General features: G+C 32.3%; 2 protein-coding genes across 7 annotated transcripts in view; one reads left to right on the top strand and one right to left on the bottom strand.

Moving 5' to 3' along the window:
* LOC126882898 (RNA-binding protein Musashi homolog Rbp6) overlaps window positions 1–24,670 on the top strand; it is a 1,676,353-nt gene that overhangs the window by 740,945 nt on the left and 910,738 nt on the right. The gene's annotated exons all lie outside the window — the stretch shown is intronic.
* The window catches only part of LOC126882891 (fatty acid synthase-like), an 88,669-nt gene that overhangs the window by 43,030 nt on the left and 20,969 nt on the right, over window positions 1–24,670 (bottom strand). For both annotated transcript variants that reach the window (XM_050647955.1, XM_050647956.1), the window contains exons 5-9: window positions 19,989–20,227; window positions 16,989–17,269; window positions 8,554–8,906; window positions 5,282–5,930; window positions 1,170–1,422 (exon numbers count right to left, since the gene is read on the bottom strand). In XM_050647955.1, coding sequence (XP_050503912.1) covers window positions 1,170–1,422; window positions 5,282–5,930; window positions 8,554–8,906; window positions 16,989–17,269; window positions 19,989–20,227 — 1,775 coding nt within the window. The remainder of the gene's footprint in view (window positions 1–1,169; window positions 1,423–5,281; window positions 5,931–8,553; window positions 8,907–16,988; window positions 17,270–19,988; window positions 20,228–24,670) is intronic.

Below are 24,670 nucleotides of genomic sequence, written 5' to 3'. Positions count from 1 at the left end.
GAGGAAAACTTTTATTTTGGATGTCTGGGTTAGGCTTTTTTTTGGACCAATTATACTATACTACATCCGTAACTTTGGAACCGTTCATTTTAGAAGAATAATTATGCATCGAACCTTTTTTATTTCAAATTTAATGTAGAACATTTTTGTATAGAGGGTTTTTCATGCTAAACCGCACAGCTTTAGAAATATTGACGAAAAACCTAAAAATCTACAAATTTACCGATTTCTCCCCCTCTCCCCCCCCCAAACCCGAAGCTCAAAATGGTGTGACTTTTTTCTGAACATTATGTGGACCATATAGAACAATTTGGTGTTGGAGGATAACTTTCACTTTGGATGTCTGGGTTATGCCATCTTTTGGATTAATTCTATCATACTATTAGTTTACTCCTATTCTGAGTATGGGGGAGTAATTATCGCTGGAAGTTTTACTAGCTGGACAGACGGGAAGAGAGATGCAACTATTTAGATCTCCCTCTATCACCCGGAGGTGATATTGAAGACCTAGAATTAGAAGGGGAATACATAAAAGGATGTGATGAATTTAAATATGTAGTGTCTATTTTTGACAAAAACTCCACATGCGATCAAGATATAGAATATCGAATAAGTCAAGGGAGAAAAGCTATAAAGCAGCTAAATGGCATTTGGTGGAGTAAATGACTGCAAAATCAGACAAAGAAAAGAATCTACCAAACTATCGTGGAAGGGATTGTCCTATACAACTCAGAAGTGTGGAAGGTAAAAGATCGACAATATAAAAGACTTCAAGCTTTAGAAATGGACGCGCTTAGAAGAAGCTACAGAATATCTAAACTGCAGCATATCCCAAACGATGAAATAAAAGAAATACTGCAAGTAGAAAAGGATATTATAGACAGAATAGAACAAAAAAGATTAGTAATATGGTACGGACATGTCCAGAGAATAAGACCAACAAGATGGCCCAAGAAAATGATCCAGTATTCACCACCTGAGAGAAGAAAAAGAGGCAGACCAAAGAGGACACGGTTACAAGATGTAGAGAAAGCAATGACCAGTAGACAACTCAACGAGGAAGATATTTGTTATCGAAAAGCATGCCGAATAGGATGCGGGAAACGGCGGATGCTGTAGAAGATGATATATAGATCGACAAGAAAAAAATTATTACAATATTTATTTACCAAATATCCTGCTGCTGGCATAATACTTCTTCCGTCTATTAGATGATCAGCCAAATATGAATATTTTGGATCTGATAAATTAACTAAAACTGGTGTTCCAAAATAATCTTGTTTTCTTGGATTTGGGCAATCCCATTTGGCAGTGTGATCCCATTCTATTATGGAAGACAAAAATTTTGTTCCTCTGGTTAATGGAAATGAAGGTCTCGGGTAAAGACTTTTCAGATCTGGTTGTCCTCCAGCCATAAATATTCTAAAAATAATTATGTAAAGCAACTAATATTTTCTTACAGTCTGGTGTATTGATTTTGTTTTACTGGAAGTTAATTTAAGCAATCTTTAATATTTGATCTTAAAAGCAAAACATAAATACAGAGAATGGTGACATTGGCTGTTTCCAACAGATTAAGTATGAATTAACAGTTAAATTAACCCCATTAAGTTAAAGTGAATTTACTGATTATATCTTTAGGCGTGGTAAATATAGATTGAGCATCTTAAAATAGGGGATGATGAAGAAGATCCAGAGTTAGAAATTAGAACCACAAAAACATGTAAAGAATGTAAATATCTCGGATCTATAATATCTATATAAGGCACTACCAAAAGAGACATCGAAAACAGAACGCAGCAGGGCAAAAAAGCGGTAAACATTCTAAGCTCTCTGCTGTGGTCTAAAAATATAACACACAAAACGAAATTGACAATAATATATCGTACCATAGTAGAGCCTATTATGACTTATGGGGCAGAAGTTTGGCAGATGACGAAAAAAGATAAAAAAAGAATAGAAGTAGTAGAAATGGATTATCTAAGGAGAGCGTGTGGAAAATCCAAATAAGATCACATCAGGAATGAAGGTATTAGAAGGAGGACAATTACTATAATATAGGGTGAGGCAGACAAAGTGCCTATTAGAAATATCTCAAGAACTAAAGGTAGGGGAATCATAAAAATTTTAATACAGGGGTTTTGAGGTATGAACTACTTAATGAAAATATTTTGGTCGCTTTGCTACTTCCGGTTATACCGGAAGTTGATTGTAAATTCGTTTTTTTTAATGGGACACCCTGTAATTTTAATATACAGGGTTGGTCGAAACTCGGAATGAGTATTAATTTTTCTGAGTTTCCTTAAATGGAACACCCCATATTTTAGTATTGTATTGAAATGACATTTTATAGTAATTTTTTATTTCTTAAGCATTCCCTATACCTAACTGCTTTAATTTGTAAGTTATTCGTAGTTCTTTAAGAGGATCGGTACGTATTTTCGGCTGCAATGCTATTCAAATGGGGATTCATTTTTTTCGAATCCTGAGAAAACTAATAAGTATTTTTGAAAAATTTAAACGCAGAATGAAAGATTACGTTATTAGCGAGGGCCGAAAGTCCCTGAGAACTTCTATAATGTTTATTTAAATAAGTTACAGGGGTGAAAAACTAAGAGAAAATTTAGTGTGATTTTTAATTTCAAATATCTCATTCAAAATAAACATTTTATTTATTCTAAGGGACTTTCGGCCCTCGGTAATAATTTAATCTTTCATTCTGCGTTTAAATTTTTCAAAAATATTTATTGGTTTTTTCAGGATTCGAAAAAAATGAACACAATGCCGTGGTAATATTTTCCAAATCTATCTTTGTCTTACAACGCACTCAGCCGAATATAATATTGTCAGCATATATTGTCAGTCAGACACTGACAATCAGTGACAATTTTAAATATTTGACATTGCATCGGGAATATTTTGAGGTATTGATTAAATATTATTGATATATAGTGTATTTGATAAATAATTGATTTAAGACGTGAACTTAATAAAAAGTTATTTATTGTGTATTATTTGTGGAAGATCCAAGCAGAGAATACATCAGGATAATATATTCTGTGATCCAAGTATTTTGTTGTTAAAGATGTTTAAAATTGTAAGCGTTTTCTCGATTGAGTATTAGTTTTTGTTGTACAAATAAATTATTACAATCACTGAATACATAGTTAGTGAAAAAACTATCACATTTATTAACTGAATTAATAATTTGCAATTATAAAAATAACAGTTATCCAAGAACATTCAAAAGCCATCTCTTTAAATTAATGATGACATTTTCAAGTAGAATGACATTCTAGTAATGTTTACATATCCATACCAGTGTGAATTTTACTACACGTAATTTGCCGTGTAAAGACAGAAAAAGTAGGGATACACGTAAAATATTTGCGAATTATGTACCCATAGCCTTAAGCCAAACATTAATTGCAACAAAAATTACGTGAAATTTTATTAGGTTTGCCGTGAAAATATTCAATCATAAATAATTTTTTGAAATTAAATACATGTTAATCTAGAATGATCCTTAATTTATTAATATTGGATGAGATACCAAAATGCCTACGTTGTTAAGATTGTTGGTGCATAACATATTAATAAAAACAAACCATATTCTACCTAGTTGGCTATGGCTTTGACACTAAACTTGATTAACCATTAGACATTGTATTATTTTTATAGTTCCAGTTGCTTTGTTGCCATTACTAATATAAATTTTTGTAATACGGAATTGATTAGTAAAGTTTTTGTTCTTGGAGAGTATCACAAAAATGTACTACTAGCGATAAGAATTTATCACCTGCAACAGTGCAACTCCCTGATAGACGACAACCAAGAAGAGAAACTTTTTAAAGTTTACTAGAACAGTTTCGACGTACTAGACACTTAGATTACGAGAACGTTCATACTAATATGCAGATTCTCAGTGACACTAACATTTAATTTATTTTAATCATTTCCGATAGTTTTTGTTCGATCAGATTTATCATAATCTAAGTGTCCAGTTCGTTGAAACCGCTCTAGTAAATTTTGAAAAGTTTCTCGTTGGTTGTCATCCATCATGGAATTGCTGATGGTAAACTCTTATCGCTAGTAGCACATTTCTATTTGTTATACTCTCTTAGAACAAAAAAACATCTGAATCAGTTCCTCATTAGAAAAATTTATATTAGTAATGGTAGCAAAGCAACTGGAACTTCAAAAATAGTAGAATGTTTAAGCAAAGCAAATATTTCAGCATATTTAGTACTTATCAAAGTCATAGCCAACTAGATAGAATATTGTATGTCTTTATTAATATTAAACACACCAACAATCTTAACTACGTAGGTATTTTGATATATCAACCAGTTTTAATAAATTAAGGTTCAGTCGAGATTAATAATAATATGTGTTTATTTTCGAAAAATTATTTATGATTGAATATTTTCACGGCAAACCTAATAAAATTTCATGTATTTTTTGTTTCAATTAATGTTTGGCTTAAAGAACTACGAATAACTTACAAACTAAAGAAAATACTCATTCCGAGTTTCGACCAACCGTGTATACTAAAATTAATCATTTCGCTATATTATTAATTTTTAATAATAGTAGACTATATTAGAAATCCCTTGAACATAAATGGATTTTTTGAGATCAAATCAGTACAATTCTACAGGGTGTGAAGTTTGTTACAAAATTAATAAAAAACCGTAATTATCTTTTAAACTACCCTGTATAATATTCCAAAACCTCAAATTTTAGAAAATAAGACATCGAGCAGAATCCAAAAATGTAAAACTATACAGGGTGTCCCATTAAAAAAAAACAAAGTTACAATCAACTTCCGGTATAACCGGAAGTAGTAGTGACCAAAATATTTTCATTAAATAGTTCATACCTCAAAACCCTTGTATTCCATTTTTCATAATTCTTTTACCTTTAGTTCTCGAGATATTTCTAATAGGCCCTTTATCTGCCTCACCCTGTATATTCCAGTCTAGGAAGAATTGGAACGAGACAACTAGTGTGGTACGGTCACGTGAAACGAATGAATGAAAATAGATGGCCAAAGAAAGCTTTAAATTACATACCACAACAAAGAAGAAGAAGGGGAAGGCCTTCAGTTGCCTGGGAAGAAAATGTACGGCACAGCATGAGAGATAGGGCCACCAAAGAAGACGAATGGATGGACAGAAAACGATGGCGGTCGAAATGCGAGAAACGGCAGAGGCTGTAGGATCCTCGCCAGATAGATAAATAAAAATATAGATATAAAAAACGTTGATCTTTTACTTACTTTCCAATTGCTGATAGCAGATGCTGTGTCTGATCCTTAGCCGTTCTGTCCATTAATCTGATCAGAGTATTTTCTGATCTGAGCTCTCGCTTCATAACTGACGTTAATAATCCATGAGGCGATATTTCAACTACAATTGCGTTTTTGTGGATATGCTGATAAATGGAATTAAAATGAACAGTATTTTGATAATTGTTAACATGATATTCAGCGCAGTCGTACTGTGCCCACGTTTCGTTACATTTTTCAGAAGGCACTGAAGTTGATATCCAATTTTCAGCCCTCTTTTTTGGATTTTTTATAAGATTTTTTATAAAATTCAGTAGATGTTTAGGAGCATCACTTAAGTATGGAGAATGAAATGCAATATTGCCAGTTTCTACTATTCTAGCAAATATTCCTTGTTGAGTTAATGTATCTACAAACTCCCTTATAGACTTCTCTGGGCCTGATATTGTAATTCCGTCTGAATTGTTAATGCAAGCAATATAGATATCTTTCGGAAGTATATCCTGTAATTTTTCTAGTGATATTCCAACAGCAGCCATCAAACCAGCAGGGAGTGTTGTTTGACGGGTAGCATATCCCCTCGCGTAGGCTAGTAACACAGCTTGTTCTGGTGTCAATCCTCCGTTAGCATATCCACATCCTGCAAATCGTGAAAAATAATATCATAGTAGACAAGGCGAAAACGGTGGCCTCGTTGGAAAAAATATTCCCATGAGAAATTTTTGCATAATCACATTCGGGAGACATCCCAGAATAAGATTCAAGAAGTCGCCCACGCGAAAAGTGGTCTCAATTTGTTTAAGCATTTTTTTTAACAAATTGCAAAAATCAATATTTTCGGCCCGAACATTTTTTTTAGGTTTTTTGGAATATTTTGCACAAAAAAGTTTTTTTGTAATGTTTCTCTAAAGTTGATGGTTTTCGAGTTATAAGCAATTTAAAATTGAAAAAAAAAAACGAAAAGTAGCGATTTTCAAGGCCCAAAAGTACCAGTACAAAATATTATTTGGGAGGTTACCGAAAGCCTAAATTAAAGATCAAACCTTCTTTTATCCGCTCCCGATGAGTATTTTGGGCTTATTTTATTCTAAACTATTGTTTTTTAATTGTTAATGCAGCGCTTATGACAGGCGGGCGCTCGGGCTGTCGCGCGTCTGGACTATATTATATTAGGTTTATTCTAGCAAACAGTCAAACTAGTCAGAAACCGTCAGCAAACAGTTGGTCAGTGAGAAAACATAATACAGTCAGCAGTGCTATCCCCTCCATTCGCGCTGGTCGACTATTCTAGGCATCGGATAAAAAAGTTTATTTGAAGAAATTTTCATTTCATAACGAATGGAGCAGTCCACTTATCATTAAAGGGGATGCCGTATACTCGTATAAACCTTTTTAATCTGTTAATAAATTATTTCTTTTAAAATATACTCAAATTGTATTTTTGAACATCTTATTTATTTTATATAATATTTAAATTCACTATCAAATGTCATTGATATTTTATTAATACTTTATTTAAAATTTAGTTTGACATTCACGAAGTGTCAAACTCAAATGTAAATAACCTATGCTTTGCTTAACAAATCGAGATTAAGAAACTATTAGCCTACTTACTAGCAACGATTTGAGCTGAGGTGTAGTGTGTCGGCAGAAAATAAATGGATTGTGACGTCACATTTTAGACTTTGAGGCCGATTATCTCGAAGACGGTTAGGGACATCGAAATGCCGTTTTCAGATTTGGATTCAGAAGAAAAAACTACATAAGAATCCATCAATAAATCTGATCTGAGTATTGCAGGAGCGGCAACGCAATAACACACAGACTTTTGCGAATTTATAAACGAAAAGTTTTCGTTGAAAATTTGTCTCAATGATAAAAATAAAAAAAAATTAATTTTGTTACACATTTGTAAAATTTCGAACGCTGTATTAATTAGCTATTTAATTGTTATTTATACCTTCAAAAATTATAATAAACATAAAAAAATGACATTGATTTATAAAAACTAAAAAACATGGTAACCAAAAACGTATGTATATTTAACAAGTATAAAAAAGCGCCGAGAACGCCCGAGCTACATAATATAATATGTATAGGTCCAAACGCGCGACATGACAGCCCGAGCGCCTGCTCTGTCATAAGCGCTGCATTAACAATTAAAAAACAGTAGCTTAAAATAAAATAAGCCCAAGATACTCGTCGGTAATGGATACAAGAAGGTTTGAACTTTAATTTAGGCACTTGGTAACCTCAAAAATAATATTTTTTACTGGTGCCTTTGGGACTTGAAAATCGCCATTTTTCGTTTTTATCAGTTTTAAATTGCTTTAGAACTCGAAAACAATCAACTTTATAGAAAAATTACAAGAGACCTTTTTTGTTCATAATGGTCCAAAAAACCCAAAAAACATTGTTAGGGCCGAAAATATTGATTTTTGCAATTTGTTGAAAAATATATTTAAACAAATTGGGAAAGAGACTTAGAACAACAACTGGAACATTGGAGACAAGATCTGGAGGAAAAAGGTTTTAAACTTAGTAGGACAAAAACATAGTATTTGGAGTGTTCATTTAAAGATGGAGTTACTACAAATAAAGTGGTATTTTTGGATGGTGAAATGAGTGTGAAAAAGCAACAATTTTAAGTATCTAGGATCGATATTACAGAGTAATGGAGAAATAGATGGAGATGCATGCAGTAGAATTAGGGCTGGATGGATGAAGTGGAAAGAAGCGAGTGGTGTGTTGTGTGAAAGAAAAATTCCAATGTGCTTGTGCATGTGCCGGAAATTGAGAATGCTTAGATGGACCAGTGGAGTGACAAAACAGGATAAAATTAAAAATGAGTATATTAGGGGAAGTCTAGGTGTGGCAACAATTTATGCCAAAATGAGAGAGCATAGGTTAAGATGGTTTGGTCATGTTCAACGTCGAGACGTTAATCACCCAATACGAAGAATTGCTGAAGTGCAGATTACTGGAAAGAGTAGGAGAGGAAGACCAAAGAAGACCTGTGGGGAAACGATTAGGCAGGACATGTTGGTAAAGGGGATTGACATTTATATGACCCAAGATAGAATTGTGTGGAGAAATGCAATTAGGGAAGCTGACCCCGCATAGGAATAAGACAAATAGAATGATGATGATTGACCACCATAAAGGTTAGAATAATAAAATATCGTGAGCTCGTCATGCCAGGTCAAATGCTATCTCGACTGGACTATCATTATTTTCATAAAAGTTACCGCAATGGTTCTTACCTATTTCTCCCATAGAATGACCAGCTATAAAATCTGGTTTGATACCAACTGAAGTCAATACATCTACTAAGGCTACAGTGACAGCACTAATAGAGCTAAATATGTTTGTAATATCTTTTAAAGAATTTGGCGTATCATCCATTATAATCTTATGTAAATCTACTCCATACGGTTCTATAGCCGTGGCACATCGATTAAATGTGTTTTTAAATACATCAATATGCATAAGATCTCTTGCCATCCCCGTCCATTGACTACCTAATCCACTAAAAATAAACCAAATTGGTCTCTTTGTTGATGTGCACTGTGCTGATTCTCTTAAAGGTTGCTTGTCTTTACCTAAAACCACATAGCTAAAACATAATTGCAATAATTTAGAATACAGTCACTATTAAAACAGGTCAAAACGGCAAACAGGTGTATGTTTTCAAAAAACTTTTGATAGTGTGTAAAAAATGTATTTTATATCAGCTAAGTACTTTCAACACTTAACGTGCCATCATCAGAGCTTCGTCCTCTTAAAATACCTTCATAGAAGAGCAATTGCTTAACAACACAACAAAAAACATGAATACTGGGCAAAAGCCACAAATATAGGGTAATAACCCTTTACAGTGAATAGAATCACATCTAAATTCTTTTATTAATTTATAAAGATAACATGCCTGAGTCAGACCATTTTGAGCCCACGTGAACAGCAGATCAGCTGAGGAAGACAGTCTTCCTTGCACGCAAGGCTTTCATGACCTGGAAACTAGTCTTGTGTAACAAAAACCTGTCGATGAATATTCGCAAGAAGGTCCTGAAGTGTTCTGATGTGGGATCTATCCTATTGTATGGTTGGAGGCACGGACGTTAAAAATTACAATGCTTAGCAAATTAGAAGCATTCGAATTGTGGCGCTATCGACGGATCCTGAAGCTGTCGTGGGCTTTGCACTCTTCCAATGAAGATGTTCTTCAAATGATGAATTTAGAACGTCTGCTCATAAACATCATATTATAGAAGAAAAAAACAGAATAAAAATTGAAGAAAAAGATCTTCTGTGTAAGAGGTATGTTTATTTGAAAACTCCAATAAAGGGCCACATTAAAAAACAGAACGTTTTCGCTCTAAAGAGAGCATTATCAGTGTTCTAAGCCTGAAATAAGTATAACCATAATTAGTGAAGACAAGAGTAAAAAATTAAAAGGTTGACCAAGGTAAAAAATTAGGTTATACTCACAAGCTCTACATGCTAAGCCACTAAAAATATATGGGTTAAAACCCTTAAAATGCCGACTAAAAGCCTTACATTGGCGTGTTATACATTAAACCCTGGCGATGGGTGAAATTTAAGAAAGATATACCTCAAAGCATCATATGACTATACCACGAGCATGTGATTGGTTGAGTTGATTTCTGTCTTCACAAAGAGAAAGGTGAAAGCCAACTGATTACAGGTGACAGGTGTGAAACCGTTTCTGACTAATGACAGTAGGTACGAGACAGACAGTGTAACATGAAGTTTTGTGAACTGATATGTAGTTAGGTACACTAGCCACTAGTTATAAAAATTATTATTTGTGTTAAAATTCAATAATACATAACAACAAACATCATGTACTGGGATTACAAGTATTCCCTATTAAGCTAACAAGATAATATACGGAGTGAAAATAACGTTATTTAAAACCAATTGTCAACGGGGTTCAAATAAGTGTATTACTAAGGATAGGCAACCAACCATACATGCGATATATTTTAAAATAAGGATATTATTTTGTTTTAATAGTTATAAAAAGAATAATTTGCCCATATGATCAAAAGCATTTATGGCAGAGAAAGTAAGTAGATTTTTTTTATTTAAACTATTAAACATGATGAGGGCAATGTCTAGGTTGAAGTTTATATTCCTATAAGTATGTAGTTATTTGACCTCCAACACAAAGATGATTGATGTACCTAGCTGAATGAAATGAGAAAGTCAACAAAGGTATGACTAGTGGTAGAACTATGAGGCAGGTAGCTCCGTATATCTGATATTTTAATATTGATATGGAGTATGGAGGATGAATTAATGTAACTAAAATTCGTAAAGTTTATGGGGTATTCTTTTAGACGGCATTTTAAGGGTTTTAACCCATATATTTTGTGGCTTAGCATGTAGAGCTTGTGAGTATAACCTAATTTTTTATCTTGGTCAACCTTTAAATGTTTTACTCTTGTCTTTACTAATTATGATTATACTTATTTTAGGCTTAGAACACTGATGATGCTCTCTTTAGAGCGAAAACGTTCTGTTTTTTAATGTTGCCCTGTATTGTGGTTTTCAAATAAATATACAGCTGGTTCCTAAAAAAACTGATACGACTCTTAATAAGATTTGATCATTTTGAGCAGTGTATGATTGGTCTGACATTATATTATATTTATTATGACAGACAAATAATAAAATAAACAAACAAACAGCCATTTTTTGAGGTTGAAGTTATCTGACAAATTTTAAGATTTGGCAGTGACAGTGACAGTATGTAAATAATAAGTTTATCCTTTAAAATATAATAAATTAAATATAATTAAACTCATATTCATTATATCACACCTCATCAAAAGCTTTTTACAAGAACATAGTCAGAGATTTTGCTAGGTCTTACAGCCAGACTACATCAAGATCGCCTATAAATCGTGCTGGTAATTGCCTTGCAGCGAGACCAAAAACAAAAAGAAGAAGAAGAAGAAAATACACTGCTCAATTTTTTAAGAGTCGTATCAGTTTTTTTGGAACCAGCTGTACCTCTTACACAGAAGATCTTTTTCTTCAATTTTTGTAATTAATGGTATACAGCCAGCTACAGGAAATTTTTCCCTATGAAAAACAGGATACTTCGCTCATATAATTAGAGGACCTAAACACCATCTACTCAGTGGCGACGCGTGAGTTTTTCTAAAGTGTTACCAAAACCAGATATAAAAAAAATCTTATTTAAAAAAAATATTTTGAACCGCCCAAATATAAGTTTTTGTTTTCAATCCTGTGGGATAAAATTAAACAAATCACTATTCCCAAATTATATTTATGTAATTATGTATATGTAACAGGTATAACAATAAATAATAATCAAACTAAATAGACCTGGATCCCGCGTAAGAAAGAAAAGTTGATTAATAGCAAGCTGAAAATTTGTTAATAGCTTAACGGTGTCTAGTCGGACAAACTTTGATACACGGGAACACTGGAACAGGGGAAGTTTTAACTGTGGAGCATGATAAACGTGTCGTCCTGACAAGTTTATTATTGTGAAAAATAGCAAGTTGTTTTTAAGTTTATTCGATAGCCAACGTTATGTAATATATGCGAAAATGTTTGTCCGACAAAAATGTTGGGCATTTTAGCGAGTCCGACACGTAGAACATGTCACATCACAGGAATTATGTTGGTGATGAATAGCAGTCTGATTTTTGCATGAGAGTTTAATGAAAGGTTAAAAAAGCAATTGGAAGTTCTGTCCGACAAAATTAATGGGAAGTTTTCGTAGTCGGACATTCTAAACAGGTAAGATATAGACAAAAATGCTGGTGATAAATAGCTTTCCGACAAAGACGACATTTAATTAAGTAAATTATTCCTTACCAAGAATGACTGTTGTCGGAAAAAAATAAGGGGTAGATTTTGTAGTCGGACAATTTAAAAAAATAATTTTTGAAATTTCAATAAGGGGTGATTATTCTATGTCAAAAGTACCTACAATCAATTACAATCGATATCTTTCGATTTATGTCAACATCATTTAGATACCTCACTGTAATACATTTATAGTAGATCAGGCAAATTATATTATGTATTGAGTGGTCTAGCTATCTTTGTCTGTCACATGCGCGGGATCGCTTGGTTAAAAGAGATAGATAGACCACCTATCGACTTTTTGCACTGTATTCCCTGTCTACCCTTATGTCTATGAATACATTTCCATTTAAGAAAAACTGTCACTTTTGACAATAATTCATAATAAATTGCAATCGTAACTTCAAATTTAAACTAATCGATTTATTTTGGCAGCAAATTATTTCTTGCCCTGTGACATATTAATTACATTATTTCATTTGTAGAAAGTTGAGAAAAATTACGTTATACAATTTTAGTAATAATTTATTTAGGTACCCTTTTTCAATCAAGCAAAGCATTATAGCACGAAGAATGATATTCAATAGAACTTTCACAATAATTATCTGGCAACTGAACCTCATTGAATTGATGACCAAATATTTTACTAACTTTGTAAAATGTTCGAAAATTACTCAAAAATGTTCCGTTGAATGGTTTTACTTTTGATTTGGCGACTTAAAATTTAAACTGTTGACACTTAAAAATAGACACAAAAAGATTCCATAGTTAATATAAATTTTAATTTCCAACACACGTGGCAAACAGAAACTCGGAGACCATGTACTTTCAAATACTACTTTGTATAGCACAAAGTGTCACACTGACAAATGCAGCCTTCTAATACATACTTCTAAGCATAATGTGTCATATTTACGTCTATTCTTATAAGCACCGAAGTTTTAGACTCTTCACATTTTTCAATGTCGTTTACAGGGTTAAGATTTGAGTATGGAAAAAAAATGTATACAACGTTTTTTGTAGGAAATTTTCCGTACTTTCCGATGCGCCTAATTAAAAAACCCTAAGAGATTGCTTTCACATGTTCTTTGACATTTTTTGTTGTCATTTTGAGAATATCTAGAACAAACTCCACCAAAAAAAATAATTGTTTTGCAATATATACATGCATTGATACTTACCTCACTGTTTTTGGAGTGTGCATGTATATATATGCACATGCAAATATGTGAATATATTTCCTTCGAATTGCCCAAACTTTTTGTCCGACATATAACTTTTTGCGTTACAAAATATAATTTGTACATAAACAAATCAAAATTAGCTTGCTATTTATCACCAACATTTTTATCTATATCTTACATGTTTAGAATGTCCGACTAGGAAAATTTTCCATTCATTTTGTCCGACAGAACTTCCAACTGCTTTTTTAACCTTTCATTAAACTCTCATGCAAAAATCAGACTGCTATTCATCACCAACATAGTTCCTGTGATGTGACATGTTCTACGTGTCGGACTCGTTAAAATGCCCAACCTTTTTGTCGGACAAACATTTTTTCATATATTATATAACGTTGGCTATTGAATAAACTTAAAAACAACTTGCTATTTTTCACCATCATAAACTTGTCAGGACGACACGTTTATTATGCTCCACCGTTAAAACTTCCCCTGTTTCAGTGTTCCCGTGCATCAATGTTTGTCCGACTAGACACCGTTAAGCTATTAACAAATTTTCAGCTTGCTATTAATCAACTTTTTTTTCTTACGCGGGATCCAGGTCTAAAACATATTACTCTACCATCAAATTAACATAAAAAAATGAACAAGTAGGAAAAAGAACAGATTTTGAAAACTATTGTTTATATTTTAATTCTTCCATTTTCAATAATATCATTTTTTTCTTTAAAATAATATATAAAAAAATATACAAGTAGAATGACTTTTCAAGTAGTTAATCAATTACGCAATACGTAGCAACACTCTTCCATGTTTAAATGCACGCACACTGTAATCTGTAATAGGTGCTAAACCAACGTTACCAATCTTCAAAATGGTGACACTACTGATATGCACAGCGTGCCCGCGCGCCGTCTCTAGACCCGTCGCTTCTTCAAAATTTTCAGAGCTAGTCCCGAGCGATAACGAGGTTTCTCCTGCGTACCGTTTACCAGTGCCAGTATTGGTAACAGCATAATAATATATGATAACGTGCCATGGATTCACATATCTCGCCAATATGTTGGTGCGTCTAGTTGGCTATTTACTGAATTAGGTACTATTAACAAGTATTTCTGTTGGTAAAAAATATAAATGGAATTATTTCGTAGTGTAGTAGTCATAAAATATTTATTTGTAAGATTTGTAACTGTTACCAATGGTAACAGTGGTTACATGAACGCTTCGCCACTGCATCTACTTCGTCTTATAATACAAGGAAAATTGGAGGGAACGAGATGGATTGGTCGAAAGAAACTTTCATGTCTGCGTAATATTAGACAATATTAGCCGATAGAGATAGGTCTTAGGAAATTGTAAAGATGATGACGGCCAACGTCGGAACACGGCACATAAAGAAGAAGAATGGGATTAGGAACAATTTAAAAACAAGTTACATTTGACGTTAGAATTTTCAACTGGAAAACAAAAATTTCTAATTTCTATTTATATTTTATTTTGTAAAAAGTAAAAAAAAAATTATTTTTTTTTTTTTGAAAAAAAAAAATCACTGTGAAAACTGAAACACTGAATATAAAATATTATTTTTGAAAATTTTGGTATGTTCCCATGAAATACAGTCGTTATTTAGGAAATATTAAGAACATGGGTTCCAAAGAAATATCCTGGACAGCGAGAATCACGAACAAGAAAGCTCTAGAAAGAGTGAAGAAGGAATCGGAGATTGTGTTTACACCGATAAAGCCAGACAGACAAATACCCATCCAGGGTTATGATGCCAAAAGAAGAAGAAGAATACTAATTATTAGGGAGAGGATTTTATGCTAAATGCATATGGCATGCATATTTTGCATATTTGAGAACTTTACTAAATTTTGCATATTTTTAAAGAAACATGCATATTTTGTGCCTATTTAAAAACATTTAGTCTTTTTTCAAGTCCAAAAAAAATTTTTAATTTTTTAATTCGACACAAAATATTTCCCCGCATAGGCCTTTATATTCACTGCCTTTTCATTTTTTCTTAGAAAATACCCGATCTTTACACAAAGTACTTATAGTGCTTATAGTACGCCGTTATAAAATAATTGTAGGATGTTAAAATGATGAAGGATGGTTTACCGGGAAATCCGAATTTTATTTACTTTTATTATATTTAGTACAATTCAGGCCCCGGGCTATAAATTTTTTGGACATTTTCCCAGGGCGCCAAATTTTTGGGGGCGCAAAATAACTCTCTACTCTTGTTCAAAAAGGATCACAGAAAGTGGCCATGTCACAAGCTGCAAACAAACTTTATGCCTCCTACCCTAATGACATTGGAAGTGAATTTAAATATGAATGTCTGCACTTCAAAATATATGTGGAATAGGAAGAACTTAGTAGAATCCATGACGTGTATGAATACATAATAAAAAATGAATTGAAGAGTACTTTCCCAAATCTTGAAGTAGCTGTTAAAATTTTTCTGACCTTATACCTGTCACCAACTGCTCTACAGAGAGAGGATTTTCCGTTTTGAATGGTCTGAAGAATGTTAAGAGATCTGATCTTTCAGACAGCAAGTTAAATTGTGTCATGTAACTGTGTTGTGAAAAAAACTTGCCTAAGCACAGATTTTTCTGATGTAGTAAACAAGTTTGCCAAATTGATGGCTAGAAAAAATCTGTCACTTAAAATGCTTTGTACAAAGTAGGATCTTAAAAATATAATTTTAAGTTGTAATCTTTTGCTGGAAGTGTGAATTATGTAGAAATAAATGTCTACAGTTTTGTGAATGAAAGACGTGTTTTCTTGTTATTTACTTTACTTCATAAAATATAAGTAACATAGATTATTTGCTTTTACATTATAGTAATAAAGGGGACGCCAGTAGAGCCTTTACCCAGGGCGCCAGTCACCTAAGCCCGCGACCTGGTACAATTTGTATCCCAATTTAGTAGGTACCTATAATTCTGGTGATTCTTTTAAATACCCTATTGTTAAGAGAATTTACACCTTTAACCATAGTTTTACGATTTTCTAACGGAAATTGAAATATTTATGCTTTATATCAGATCCCGTCTTTAAACGGCTTTAAAACTTTGGAGGACATATGCGAAATTTTTAATGGAAATTTTGAAATTGATTTTGGTGCAGAATTTTCGGCTTTAACAAGTTATTTTAAATACTCCCCAATTACTTCTGTTGATGTTGAAAGGAGTTTTTCAAGTTATAAAAATATTTTATCTGATCAAAGTAAATGTTTCCTCGTAAACAATTTGGAAAAACACATTTAATTGTGGTGAATTATAATCGAAGATATATATAGTGATATTTGATATTGTTGTTTTATTTTAAATAGGTAACTATTGGTATCAGTTTTTGAAAAATATGAATAAATTGCATGTAAAAAAAATAATGATTTTATTTGAAAGATAATAAATAAGATTGCCGCCCCCCTATAAAAGAACCCCCTAGAATAGAATAGAACAGAAAATTTGCGCCATTTCAAAAATTCGAAATGCGCATTTTTTGAATGTTTGTGCATATCTTGCGCATATTTCGTAATTTTTTACTGCATATATATATGCGCATATTTCATCAAAATTGATCGCATATAAATCCGCTCCCTACTAATTATATACATTTTTTTTTTCATCATAACTTACCCTCTGTACTCGAACCCATCTACATTTTGCTTGAATACTTCGTCGAGAAGCGATAGAAACTCATCATCATCCGCATTTCGCTCAATCTCATCTAGAATGCGATTAATCCCATTTTCTGTTCTTCCAGAAACTTGAACCAAACGATCGAATTTCGCATCAGTCTTTGTAACATGCTTCACGAGAGGTGATGGTTTTAAAACAACATGTGCATTGGCTCCACAAATTCCGAACGAGCTGGCTGCCATTAGTCCATCTTTATACTCAGTGTTCTTTTTTACCATCTAAAACATGCAACGTGATTAAATAGCAGCTGTAGAAGTAAATAACCTTTACCTGAATTTTCTGTTTGTTTAATGTCTACACATTGGTGTTAAAAGTTTGTAAAAATAATACAGGACCAGGAGGAATTGTGGCGGAACTAATCAAATACGGAATAGAGAAATTAAGAAGAATGATATGCCGAATCATGGAGAGAGAAATAAATGGAGAGGACATCCCTAAACAATGGCAGGAAGCCTACGTAACATCGATATATAAAAATGGGAAAAGAAAAGAATGCGAAAATTAGAGGGAAATAAGCGTAATTGCTACAATGGAAAGACTGTATGGCAGCATCCTTAGGAACAAAATAGAGAAAAATATAGAAGATAAAATCGAAGAAAAGCATCTCTACCGGTTTCGGGGCTTGTTAGCCCCTCATCAGGAGATACATATGCTCTGCTCTCTGACTCAACCAGGATAATACTCCGCGTGTAATCACGGATTGCAACGAATGGAATGGCAGAGATGTCCTAGCGACATTTGTTACAAAAAAGTTTAAGTTTTTAATCCAATAGCACATAAAATGATGTTCAAAATACCATTGTATATCCTACCAGATTAAAAACAATGGAAAACCTTCTCTGGTTACACCATCCGAGGCTTCTAAAAATGCAAGCCATACGGATTCTGAGACTATAGGAAAATGAGGGAATTTTACAATTTATAATTCACATCCCATCTGCTCTGACGGTAAATTTACAGCGAGGATGGTTCCCTTTGTACTCGAAATAGATTAAATAAATAGAGTAAATATACAGCGTGAGTCATGAGGAACTGTACATACTCCTACCTTCTATAGAGGCCCCTATGGGGAATAACAAAAGACCATTAAAAAGTGTCTGCTCCTATTGTTTAATAATATACAGGGCGAATTTCGCATTTTGACAGAAATTTATATTCGTCATAATTTTTTAACGATCAGATCGATGTGTCTCTTATTTTGGTCAATCGTTACACCATTACCACCTAATCAACTGATTTATTCAAACTAGAAAAAAATCAGGTCCGGCTTTAAAAATCTAGTTCGTTTGGGTCTTAGAAAAAATTTCACCCTGTATACGCTTTCTGAAAACTCTAATATTAATTTTACAAATTAGACAAATAGGAAATTAAAATGACATATTTATTTTTTCCCCACACGATTACTTAATTTTTTATAAACACATCAAATTTGACTATGAATTAAAAATTTGGTAAAGTGAACCATAGATTTAAAAAAAACTTTTATTACAAAAATTAATTTTTTTAAACAAATATTTGATTTATGTTACCACCCAATCAACTGATTTATTCAAACTAGAAAAAAATCAGGTCCGGCTTTAAAAATCTAGTTCGTTTGGGTCTTAGAAAAAATTTCACCCTGTATACGCTTTTTGAAAACTCTAATATGAATTTTACAAATTAGACAAATAGGCAATTAAAATGGCATATTTATTTTTTCCCCACACGATTACTTATTTTTTATTAAAAAATCAAATTTGTCAAAATCGCAATTTTACCATAAAAATAAAAAAAATTAAACAACGTTTTTCTTAAAATTAAAAGTTTCACCATTTTTTTTTTTCTATAACACGTCTAGATCTAAAACTCCCCATAACACTTCTCTTTGGACTCTATAGTTTAACATAGACGTGATCAAATAGATAAATTTTAAATTTTTTCACTTAATTTTTGCGATTTAACTTTGCAATTCGCGAATCTGCAATTTTTATTTTGAAAAATTCATAACTTTTACGAGAAGGAGGCTGAAAGTCTACAACAATTGTCATAGTCTTCACAATGATGGTAAGAGATATGTGCTGTAAAAATTTCAGGAAAAAAATTTTAAATGGAACGTTGTAGCGAGTTAAACCGTGATTTCATCTTTTTTTTTTTCATTTTTAGGTTAAAATTCCGATTTTGACAAATTTGATTTTTTAATAAAAAATTCAGTAAACGTGTGGGAAAAAAATAAACATGCCATTTTAATTGCATATTTGTCTAATTCGTAAAATTCATATTAGAGTTTTCAAAAAGCGTATACAGGGTGAAATTTTTTCTTAGACCAAAACGAAATAATTTTTTAAATCCGGGCCTGATTTTTTTCTAGTTTGAATATCTCAGTTGATTGGGTGGTAACATAAATTAAATATTTGTTCAAAAAAAAATAATTTTTGTAATAAAAGTAATTTTTTTTAAATCTATAGTTCACTTTAAAACTTTTTATTATTAGTCATAGTCAAATTTGATCTTTTTATAGAAAAATTAAGTAATAATGTGGGGAAAAAATAAATATGCCATTTTAATTGCCTATTTGTCTTATTTGTAAAATTCATATTAAAGTTTTCAAAAAACGTATACAGGGCGAAATTTTTTCTAAGACCCAAACGAACTAATTTTTTAAAGCCGGACCTGATTTTTTTCTAGTTTGAATAAATCAGTTGATTAGGTGGTAATAGTGCAACGATTGACCAAAATAAGAGACACATCAATCTGAATTTCTGTCAAAATGCGAAACTCGCCCTGTATATTATTAAACAAAGCGAGCAGACACTTTTTAATGGTCATTTGTTATTCCCCATAGGAGCCTCTATACGAGGTAGGAGTATGTACAATTCCTCATGACTCACCCTGTATAAATTAAAAATTAATAAACATTTTTAATTTCGTTGAAACTCGAATAAAAAAATAAAGATTTACCTCAAAAGTGTCTTTTCCAATTGCTAGGATTTTTGGATCGGCTGGTTCTGTGTTTATGGTAGCTGGTATAATTCCAGATTGCATTGCGATTATCAGTTTGGCTAAGGAAGTTACACCAGATGCACTTTCTGCGTGTCCCACATTAGATTTTACACTTCCAACTAATAATGGTTTTGGCCGATTTCCTCGAAAAATGTCAGCAATGGATTCGCATTCTACTAAGTCACCCACAACCGTACCTTAAGAAAATTACAAAATTGTATTTATGTTAAATAATGCTTATTTGTTCAAACCCCAGTGTTATCCTACCCAAACCCCAAATTCCTTTCCTATATCCCCCTCACACTCTCCAACCCTTCTTTCCAGCGTGGCGAGTTATAGCTAACTCACCCCAAATGGACAGGATCTGGTCCCCAGGTGGGTGCTCAATCCCACACCTCTATGGAGGTCAGCCTATGGGAGGCAAAAACTCATTAAAACACCGAAAGCAACATATTTATATTGCTAGTTTCAATTCCAGAGCCCTCAAAACATCTGAACGAATGGAGGAACTGGAAGAAGGACTAACTAGGATCAAGTCGGATGTCCTTGGTCTAAGTGAAACCAAGCTACCAGGAGAACAATGTACAATACTACATTCTGGACACATGTTCTACCAATTCCAGAAAGAGTATAACACATGTCGGCGGTGTAGCACAATTGAGGGGGCCAAACGTAAAAGGGTTTAAGTGCAGTTATGATAGTTCTGTGATAATCAGCTTCAAAGTTGTTTGAGTTTTATAAATTCTAAGAGTCATTAAACTAAAATATGTCTAATGTACAATGTACTATAAAATGATAAAAACATAAGGGTATATTCTTACTCTTACTATACTTATCATTCCTTTTTTCAATTATTAAAAAATGTACTTGAATCGGTACATGGTGTTAATAAATGTTACTGGTAAAACGGTTCAAGTGCAGATGTTAACTACATATTACTAATCATTTTTGTTCCAGCTGTTATCCACAGTGTAACTACAACTAGCACGTTGCATAATACTTATTAGTCTTCAAAATGGGTCACAAATCTTTTTATTTACTTGAAATTAATCCTCTATTAACATGTGTTTACACATTACAGATTACTAAAAATAGTTTTGTGATGAAATGGTTCAAGCGCACTTAAACCCGTTTATTACTATTTGTTTTTACAGAATAATAATAGTTTTGTGGTCAAACGGTTGAAGCGCACGGTTAAACCTGTTTACTACCAAAGCAAACTGCAATTGTTTTCAGTGAACTAAATGTAATGGCGGTAGATGGCGACTATAGGGCGAAATATGCTTAAATCGTTTTTCCACCAAGTTCTAATACATTTAACTATGCGAATCTGTACTTAAAGTATAATTTAAAAAAAAATGCACTAAAACCCTTTTACGTCTAACCCCCTCAATTGGTCCATAAAGACTCAAACATATATCCCAAAATCTACTGCAATCTCGGAGAGGGTCACATACATCGTTCTTAAACTATCAAAAAGGAACAACATTCAAATAGTTCAAGTATAAGATCCCACTAGCCAATCAACAGATGAGGAAATAGAGAAATTCTATGAAGATATTTCTAAAGCAATGACAGAAAAAGCTCATTTTAAAATAATCGTGGGAGACTTTAACGCCAAGGTATGGAAGCACAACGCCGGCAACATACCAAATAGAGGAATATATAGGCTAGAAACTACGAACGAAAGAGGAGAACGGTTACTAACATACAGGGTGATTAATTAGTAGGGTAAAGCTCAATAGCTCCGCTATAGTAATAGATAGCAATAAAAGTTAATAACAAAAATTTTAGCCACCTTTGAGCTTCACATTACAAAATTAGTTAGAATGTTACAGGGTGTTCGATAACACAGTGGCAGACCAAACTTATAATTTTCTAAATCGAACACCCTATATTTTATTTTAAATTCGAAATCCTGTTAACTTCTCCATCACAAAAATATAAAGGTTGGTTATGTTATACAGGGTATTTACCAAGTTATAACCAATTTTATATGAAAATCGTAACAAGTTCAACTCCCTGTATAAATAAAAATAAGCAAAACAACAATGTTTTATTAATGCCATATTTTGCTAATTTTCTTTATATCAAATATAAGGTGAGTAAAAACGCAAGTACATTATTTTCTCAGTAATTTTAAATGAAACACCCTGTATTTTATATCACTATTGAAAAGTACCATTACCGTACTTTAATTTTTAGATAACATTCCCTATGTCTAAATTTATTAGTTTTCGAGATATTTTCATTTTTCAATGGACCAGTAGCGTGGCCACCCAAATCACCAGAATTTAATAAACTGGACTGATTTTTTTCTTCTCCTTCATGTACCATCTCCTCTAAGAAGGTTGGCAACCATCGCGGCAATTCGGACTTTCGATACCGCTGCTCTAAAGAGATCAGCAGAAGTGCAATTAAACCAAGCTCTCAAATTGTTTAACCAGGAGATGCGTTTTCTTCCGCGACTCCTTCTACCCTGTATTCTTCCTTGCATTATTAATTGTAACAAGTTATAACGCTCGCCCCTCATAACATGTCCCAGATATTGTAGTTTTCTGATTTGTGATTTTTGTGATTTGTGATTTCTGATTTTCGTGATTTTTTTGGGGTTACGTTAATAATGAAGTTTATAAAATAACTCCAACAACAAGGGATGAGATGAAAAATAGAATACAAAGTGTATTTCGATGTGTTAATTTACAAATGTCCGTCGAGTAAGTAGCTCAGTCAATGATCGTTTTTAGGCGTACATAAATGTGTTAGGAGATAATTTTGAACACCTTATGTAATTAAATATTAAAAATATTTTATTAAAAGTAGCTTCTAATTTTTTTAAACATGTTTTTTTGAAAAATGTATTACTGATAAATTATGTTTCGTTCTTTATTTGTTACATTGTTACATTTACATACAAAAGTAGTGTTTAATTGTCTTCACAAAATATTGTATTTTGTGTTTGTGTGTTTTTTTGTAAAATTTATTACTAATTTTCTTTGTCTATTTGTTGCCTTTACATAAAAAGATAGTTTTTAATTGTTTCAAAAATGTTGCATGTAGTGGTTGTGTTTTTGTTTGTAAAATGTATTACTTATAAATTCTTTTTATTTCTTTATTTGCTACAGTGTAACATTGAATACCGGATTGATAATCGGCAATCTTCAATTGTCAATTCAGTCATGGCTTACTTAAAATTTAGATAAATTTAAACGCCTAAAATAATTTGCTCTCAAAAATTAAAATATTTCGAAAACTAATAAATTTGGGCATAGGGAATGTTATAAAAAATTAAAGTACATTAATGTTACTTTTCAATAATTATATAAAATACAGGGTGTTCCTTTTAACATTACTGAGAAAATAATGTATTTGCGTTTTGACTCACCCTGTATTTGAAATTAAAAATATTAGCAATATCAGTAATTCTTAAAATTTTTGACAGTAAATAAAGAAATATGGCATTAATAAACCATTGCTGTTTTGCTTATTTTTATTTATACAGGGAGTTGAACTTGTTACGATTTTCATACAAAATTGGTTATAACTTTGTAAATACATTACAAACATTACAAACCTTTATATTTTTGTGATGGAGAAGTTAACAGGATTTCGAATGAAAAATAAAATATCGGGTGTTCTATTAAAAAAAAAACAAAAGTTAGGTCTGCCACTGTGTTATCGAACACCCTGTAACATTCGAACTAATTTCGTAATGTGAAGCTCAACGGTGGCTAAAATTTTTGTTATTAACTTTTATTGCTATCTATTACTATAGCGGAGCTATTGAGCTTTACCCTACTAATCAATCACCCTGTATATATTAGCCAACCAGAAACATGTAGTAAAGGATGTATCGGTACTTAATAGATTCAGTCTCGGAGCACACATTAATCAGAGCAAAAATAGTCATCAATAAAAAATTAGAATGAAACAAATTAATCTTGCAAAAAAACCCAACAACTAAAGAACCTATGCAAAACAATACCAGCTACCAGGAACATCTTGAGTCTAACCTAAAGTCAATAGAACAACTACATGAAAAAGACAAATGATTTGGAAGAAACGATAAGAACAAGTATAATCACTGCGATCAAAAAAAACCCATACGATGCCGAAACCGAAAAATAATAAATTAAAGAGAGAAACACAACAGATGATTAAGGATAGATGCTCGGATCGAAATTCACTAGAATATAAAGAACTTAATAGTGCAATAAGAACAAGAATAAGACAAGACATCAGAGACAACAATACCGAAAAAATTGAAAATATTATAGAGAAAAATAAGAGTATGAAAGTGCTAAAGACTCAAAAATAGCAAAGGCCAACAACAAGTACATCAGATAAAAAATAAAAATGGACTCATTACAAAGGACAAAAACCAGATATACTGAATTCGCTCTGCCGAGACACAACTGTCTAGTGACGTTGGTAATTTTTTTTGAGAAATTAGATTGCTGAACCTGACTGGAAATTACTACACAACCAAACATACCCGCTCGCAGCCAATAACATTAATATTAACAGTAAACACACATAAATAACATAAACTTTACGCCAATCCAATATTTCCAATAATTCTTCTTCTTTTAGTAAAATATTAAGTTGATTTGAGCAGTTAATAATGTGAGGTAGGAATT

The sequence above is a fragment of the Diabrotica virgifera genome, chromosome 4 (assembly GCF_917563875.1).
Source record: "Diabrotica virgifera virgifera chromosome 4, PGI_DIABVI_V3a".
NCBI classification, from domain to species: Eukaryota; Metazoa; Arthropoda; class Insecta; order Coleoptera; family Chrysomelidae; genus Diabrotica; species Diabrotica virgifera.
Note: the sequence above shows the minus strand (reverse complement) of the source record. Positions and strands in the feature narration are given on the sequence as shown.